Below are 7214 nucleotides of genomic sequence, written 5' to 3' on the forward strand. Positions count from 1 at the left end.
CATGGGGGTCCTCAGGCCTGGCCTCTGGCCGCTGACCCCACCCATGGTTTTCCAGCCCATCAGCTGACCCCCTGCCCCTCCCCACCAAAGACAACCCTGGACAAGGATCAGGGTCTCCAGTCCCCAGAGGGCCTTTAGTGGGTGACAGGGGACAGAAGGGACACAGTGAAGCTTCCACCTCCACTGAGTCCTACAGAACAGAATGCTCATTCACCTGCGGGCCCAAGATCCATAGCAGAGTCTGAGGGAGCCAGGACTGGGCGCAGACCCAGGCCCCGGTAGGCAAGTGGCTCCTAACGATGCTGCCTGAAGGTCAGGAGGCCTGGGGGAAACAGCGCTCCCATCCTGGGGGCAGTTCGGACCCAGAGGCTCAGCAAAGGCCATGACGGAAGGGCTCGCTGAGCCTGCCTCTGTGAAGCCCCCACAAGGTCTTGAAAGTCAAGTCCCGCGTCCACAGTAGGTGCCCAAAGACTGGAGCCATCAGCATCCCCCGAAGGGGCAGCACAGAGCCCGGAACACGTCAGGAGAGGCTGAGACTGACAGGGTGGGCGAGGGCCACACGGGTCCACCTGGATTCTGAAGACCAGGAAATCGGGCCCCAGGAGGCCACCTCACTCACCCGGGGCACAGGGACACAGAGACGCGGGGATGAGGGGACACTGGGACGCAGGTCTCTGGGCCAAGAGGCCACACAGACACAGGGACACGTAACCAACACCTCCGGGTAGAGCGCCAGGCAGGGCCCGATGGCAGGGGCCGGAGCACGGTGTGGCCCCCACTCTCCCCTGCACAGACCGCGCCAACTTCATCGAGCTGTTTTCTGCCCCATTCCGCGCTCATTCAGCTGCCACGCGCCACGACTGCTTTGGAACTCCACGGTGCGACCCCCCAGTCTGTGAGGCGCTGGGGCACGGCTGCGAGGCTCCGAAAACCTCGCCCCAGGCTGCAGGGGAGGGGGCGCCCGCGAGTCCCTAGCCGTGGGGCTCCAGGAGAGGCCTCACAGTGGGGACCGGGCAGGGGTGAGGGCACCCAGCCGAGGGGCCACACCAGTGCTCGCTGAGCTCACAGAGGCTGGGGGCGCCCTCCCTTCTGCATCTGCGCCTCGCACCTGAGAGCCCGGCCATCCTCTCCGCTTCAGGGTCCGGGTCGGTGCGGCGCCCCAGACCTGGGCGGCGCCCTGACCCAGGCAGGAGGAACAGGGAGCCCTTGGCCGCAGACCTCACCGTGGGAGGGGCCGTGGGAACAGAAAGGGCTGCCTTCCCCAGGGCGGGCAGAAGCCAACACCGCGTCCATTCTACAGAGGCACAGAGGCACAGCAGGCCACACATGCACGCGTGCGGGCAGCAAGGAGAGGCCGATTCCACCAGCCTAGGAGCACAGCACAGCCGTCCGTGACGGTACCGTTCCTAGTGCTCACCACCCCTCAACCCCGGGGAGGGCAGGGTCGCTCCAGAGACAGCAGGTTTGGGGAGCAAGTGACAAAGGGGCGTGCCTGGGAGAGGACGGCAGGGAGGGAGGAGACTAAAACTGCATCTCCGAGGACACCAATGTTGCAAGCAGGGCCATGCAGGGGAGGGGCGGGACAGGAGGGATTAGCCCTCTCCCCCACCCTTCCACAGCATCCCTCAAATCGATCCGCTTAATGAGCACCAGGACAAAGGTCTCAAAGATGATCCCCAAATGAGCACCAGCCGTGCCAGCCCCCCAGGCTCAGGGTCCACACACACCAAGTCCTGAGGGTCTGGACCCCTGCCCCAGCCCCAGCGCTGCCAATGACCAATTCCCACGGGAATGGACACCTCAAAGCCCTGGCCGCCAAGGCCCACTACAAAAGACAAAAAACACAACCTTCACCAAACTTGAAGCCCGTGGCAAAGGGAAGGAGGAGCAGGTCTTGGCTTCAAAGTATCAGCCTGATGACAGGGCCTGGCCTAGGCCAGCTCTGCAGCCCCGGCTCCGTGTCCAGCGGAGAGCAGCTGAGCAGGCCCAGGAGCCTCTTCTCCCAGAGGATGGGCCCCCCTTGCCACTGAAGACCACAGCCGTGAAACGCAGCAACGGTGGAAAGAGCCCAAGCCGCCCAAGAAAGTGTAACTCCATGGGCAGCTCCCATGGGCTCCGGACATCGAAGGCTCTCGCCACACCACCCTCCATGCAGCCCAAGTCCGTGCCACCTAGAATCACCTTGGAGCTGCTCTCCCGATGGCAGAACCCCAGGCATGGGCACCAGCCCAGCGCGGGCAGGGAACCCACCCCAATCATCCATCCCGCGCCCACACAATTCCACAGCTACCCCCTCGTCCCTTCCCAGGACAGGACACCGAGACGATGGGGGCGAGGGAAAGCAGCCAGAGGGCCTCCTGCAGGAGACGCAGGTCCTCCAGGCCCTAAAGGACAGACAGACACAGCTGGAAGCATAGCCGGAGCTCCTGGGCAGCCACCGCTGGGTGAGCAGGGCTGCTGGCTCGACTCTGCCTAACCCCAGCTCCCAGCCGCCAGCCCTCCCGGCGCGGCCTTCCTGGGGCCAGCTCATTCCACCCATGTCTGGGCAGAGGGGGTCGGGCTGTATGCTGGGCCCAGGCGAGCCTGTAGGCTGCAAGGCCTCGGCCACGGTCAGCCCGCAGGAAGGCTGTTTTTCTCGCCCTGACACTTCTCCTGTGAACAAACAGAGCCCCCTCTGGAGTTCACCAAAACAAACACCCCAACAGTGGCCGGGCCGGCCGGCCGTAGACAGAACCGCCTCAGCAGGCCGGACTCCAAGCCGGGACTCCAAGCCCGGCCTCCCCAGAGTCATGTGACTCTGTTATTTCAGGAGGCCCCAGTATGTGCTCTATTTTGGGTCCCTCGGGGCTCTGATGTTACCAGAAGCCCCTCACCTCAGTTCCAAGCTCACTCAGGTTCCCGAGACGGTTAGGGACCCCCTAGCAGATAGCCAGTGGGGCTATCACTCTGCTATGGGCCACCCCTTCCGCCCAGCAAGTGAGCCACTGCTGGCCCAGCGGGGTCTGGCCAGACCTGAGACCTGTGGGCCTCCCTTGCAGGCCCCACCACCCAGGTGGGTGCCAACGCAGGCCTCCCCCATGGGTGTGGGGGGCACTGGGGAGCAGGGACAGGAAGCAGGGGCTTGTCCCTGCCCCTCACCAGGTAGCTCAGCGGGCAGTGGCCAGGAGACTCCCAGGTGGGTAAGGGCAAGTGCCCAGCCCCACCAAGGCCTGAGGCAGTGGCTGCTGGGGGAGGAGGCGCTCTCTGCCCAAGGCCCCGAGAGCCCAGGAGGCGGACAGTGCGGCCTTCCCAGCAGTGCCAGGGCTGGCCTGGGCTGCCAGCCGGGCCCTGGACAAGTGAGCGGGCCTTCCAACACGCACCCCCATGAGGGATTAGGCTGTGTTTACAAAAGAGCTTGGGCAAGTAGCTGCTTAATCGGACCTTCAACTCCACAGCTCTTTAAAGCCAGTCACAAGCTCAGAAAAAAATAAAATGTCATCAGAGCCCAAGACTCTCCACTCAAGCCCGGGGCTTGGGCTGCAGGAAGGCCACCAGCCTGGGGAAGGGAAAGCCTCTGAGTCTCTGAGGGACCCGTCCGGGTTCCTGGGGCCCTGGTCCAGAGGCAGGACCCCTCCTTTCCATGGGGACGCCAGCACCACCACCCTGCAGCCCAGGCCCTACCTGCGCCTACTCCCAGGACCCTCCCAGGACACCCTTCCTGCCCCCAGCACCCAGCCAGGGCCCTGCCACCTCGGGGATGGGGAGCAAAGACAGAGCAGAGCATTCCTGACCCAGGAGGCACCCTCCGGGAGAGCCCAGCTCTGTCTGCGTGCGTCGTGGGACAGCGCAAAGCCTCGGTGGGGAAAAAGGAGAGACAACTTAGCTTTCTTTCCTTTTCCACACACACTGGCACCCACGGACTAGGGGTTCAACTCCAAAATTTACCACTTTGCATCCTGTGGCCTCGGCTTCTCCCAGCCAGTTTTCTCATCCGCACAATGGGCGTGCGCGCCCACCAGCAGAGGCCTTGGGGAGGACCAGGCTCACACGAGGACGACGCTCCGCTGGGAGGCTTCGGGGTCTGCGTCTTACAGAATCGGGGAGAGGGTCTTCCTAGATCTCACAAACCTGGCTGACCTTGGTCCAGTCTCCCAGCAGCACCCCAGTTTGTGAGTGGGCTGAGGGGCGTCTGGGAGTGTTCAGATCCTCACCCTGACCCTGGGAGGGGGGTGGAGGGCAGCTCCACCCTGGCTCACCTCCACCTGCAAGTCTCAGCAGACGTCCCTGCGGCCGTGCTGGGGTCTGACCGCCAACCTGCTGCCCAAATGGGGCCCCCGACTGCGGGGGGGGGGCGGGCAAGAGGGGCGACTGACCGAGGGGTTTCATTCATAATCAGCTGTTTCAATTTCCATTCCGCACAGACCCTTCACCCAGCCTGACAGCCTGGCGGCCGGCCCCACCACCCAATTAATATCCTTCCCGGCGCTCGGCGCTCGTTCATAAAGTCTCCCCAACCCCTCCCCCTTCCCTGCCTCTCACTAGCTCCCAAACCCCAGGGAGGGCAGCGGCTAGGGGCGCCTGGCCAAGCCCCTTCCCCCTCCTACGTGGGTCGGGGCCTGGAGCCGGGGGGCAGTCTGGGGCAGAGAAGCCCCTGGGCGGGATGGCACTCGGACGGGAAAGCGAGCCTCGGCGCCTCTGGGGTGTCCTTTCCCCAAGTGCAGGGCCAGCCCCCCTCCCCTGAACGCCCCGCACAACCCTCGGGGGCGCCCGAGTGAGGGGCCCCCGTTTCTGGGATGGGGCCTCCCCGGTCCGATGCTCCCAGTGCCACGGCCCCTGGGTGACCCTGCCCACCCGCGCCCGGGCCACCCGCGGGAGGAGGGGTCCCGCGAGCTCCAGGGCCGGCGGCCTGCTGGCCTCGGCAGCCCGGGCGGCGGCGCACAGGCCGTCCCGGTGCCAGGGCGGCCGCAGGCTGGTAGCGCACAAGTTGCTCCGCCCGCCCCGGCCCGGCCCCTGCGCAGCCCGCCGGGAGCTGCGCGCCCCAGGGCCGTAGGCGGACCCCGGAGCCGAGAAGGGGGCTGGGGTGGGGGGGGAGCCGGGGCGGGACCCCCGTCCGCCGCCGCCGCCCCCGCGCCGCTGCCTCCGCCGCCGGCCCGCTGCCCGCTCCCGCCCCGCGACCCAGGGCCGGCCCGGCGCCCGCGCCCCCCGCCCCGGCCGGCCCGGGAAAAGTTGCCCGGCCGCCCGCCCCGCGCCCGCGCCCCAACTCGGCGAGGGCCGCGCGGGGGGCGCGGGGCCGAGCGGGCCGGGCCGGGCGCCCCGCGTGCCGGGAACGCGCCCCGCCGCCCTCCGCCCCGCCGGTCCGGCCCGCGAGCACTCACCGAGCGGCAGGAAATGTTTGGTGTCCATGTCGGCGGCGACCGCGGCCGGCGGCGGGACGGCGGGGCGAGCGCGGCGGCCCCCGGCGCGGCCGGCCGGGCCCGGGCGGCGGGAGCCGGCGGCGGCGGGGCGGCGGCGGCGCGCGGAGGCCGCGGCGCGGCGAGTTGTTGCAAAAGTCGCCCAACAATGTAAACTACTTGCGCTGCGCGCCGCCGCCGCGCGCCCGCGCCCGCGCCCCCGCCGCGCGCGCCCGCGCCCGCTCCGATCCGACCGCGGCGGCGCCGGCGGGGGGGCGGCGGGGGGCCCGCGACGGGCGCGGACTCGGCGCAGCGCCGCCGCCGCCGCCGCCCCGCCCGGCCCGGCCGCCCCGCCCGGCGCGCGCCTCCCGCGGACCCCGCGCCCCCCGCCCCCGCGAGCGAGCGCGCGCCGGAGCGCGAGCGCGGAGCGGGCGCCGCGCAAACTTGCGAGTTGGCCGCGGCCGGGCTTCCCGGGAGCCGCGCGGGGGCGGCGGGGGAGGGGCGGGCGCGGGGTTTCCTCCCCGCTGTCCCCGGCCCTCCGCGCGGAGGGGGAGGCGGGCGGGCGGGCGGCGGAGTCCTGCGCGGCCCGGCCATTGTCTGGGCGGCCACACAAAGCGGCCGGCTGAGCCGCGCGCCGCCCCCGCCCGCCGCCACGTGGGGAAACTGAGGCCCGCGGTGGCCCGGGCTCGCGCGGGGACACGGGCTAGGCCCCCGCCAGCAAATCTTCTAGTTTCTGGACACGTCCTCCCGCCACCCCCCACTTTCACGTCCCGGGGAAGCCGCGGTCCCCAGGCACCCTCTGCCCTGCCCTGCGGCCGGCCCCAGCGGGCAGCCTGGCCCGCCGGGAGGGGCAGGAGCGGGGGAGGCTCGAGCTCCCTGCACGCGGGCCTGACTGCAGGGACCTCTCTGTAGCAGCACCGGGCTGGGGAGGAGCTGCCCTGAGTTGGGTGCTGACTTTGGAGGCCGGTGGCTACTTCTCTGCCCAGACTTTTAAATTTCTGATTTGTTTGTTTAAAAACGAAAGGAAGGAGCTGGCCCTGGGACCACTTGGCCGCAGGGGTTAGGGTTCCTGCGTACCGGCTTGGGGGGAGCCTGGCTGAGCAGATGTAGCCCAGGGCGCCTCCTCCCCACCAGCCCACACGAACCTGGGGCCCCTGCACCCGTCTTGAGCATGGAGCCCCTGGCTCCCGGTGGTGGAGGACCTAAGCCAAGTCACACCTGCGGCACGTGGTGGTCCTGGGGCCAGGGGCTGCTGATGGTAGAGGGAGCTGGAGGCTGAATGTGGTAGGCCTTAATGCCCAGAGACCGAGACCCTTGACAAGGAAGGGAGTCCTACCGCCTGGCTGCCACCTGTGTGACCCTGGGTAAGCCTTACAGTCTGGGCTTCGCTTTCCCCTCTGGGAAGTGGGGAGTGGCAGGACCCATGACCCACCTGACAGCCAGGAGCTAGATCTCAGGATGGCCAGTGTGACCTGTCCTGGGGGAGGCTCCCATCCCACTTGGGGCAGGAGCACAGCAGTTGGAGCCACGGTTGGAGAGCTACCCCCCAACGCCACCCCCAGCCAGCAAAACCACAAGCCACGGCCCTGGGTTGTACTGGCCCCAGGCTTCTGTTGATCCACCATCCCCTCCCCTTCGATGGCTCTTGGGCCCCCTGCCAGCCGCCCCCCACACACGCCTCGCAGCTCCCCGCCTTCCTTCCAGCCCAGCCTGTTTAACTGAGGCCCTCATCCACTGTTGTCACACCCTTCCTCACTTCCCCGGGGCACAGCTTCGAAAACTGATTTCCTCCTGCCAGGGCTGGGGGCAGGGAAGCACACAGAGAGAGCTCTGACAAGGGGAAGG

General features: G+C 68.4%; 1 protein-coding gene across 1 annotated transcript in view; it reads right to left on the reverse strand.

Moving 5' to 3' along the window:
• Positions 1-5505, reverse strand: part of RXRA (retinoid X receptor alpha) — a 91737-nt gene extending 86232 nt beyond the window's left edge. The window contains exon 1 of the mRNA XM_047699067.1: positions 5355-5505. Within this exon, the coding sequence (XP_047555023.1) occupies positions 5355-5382 (28 nt within the window). The 5' untranslated portion in view covers positions 5383-5505. The remainder of the gene's footprint in view (positions 1-5354) is intronic.
• Positions 5506-7214: the final 1709 nt, after the last annotated feature.

Source organism: Lutra lutra, chromosome 13 (genome assembly GCF_902655055.1).
Source record: "Lutra lutra chromosome 13, mLutLut1.2, whole genome shotgun sequence".
Lineage (NCBI taxonomy): Eukaryota > Metazoa > Chordata > Mammalia > Carnivora > Mustelidae > Lutra > Lutra lutra.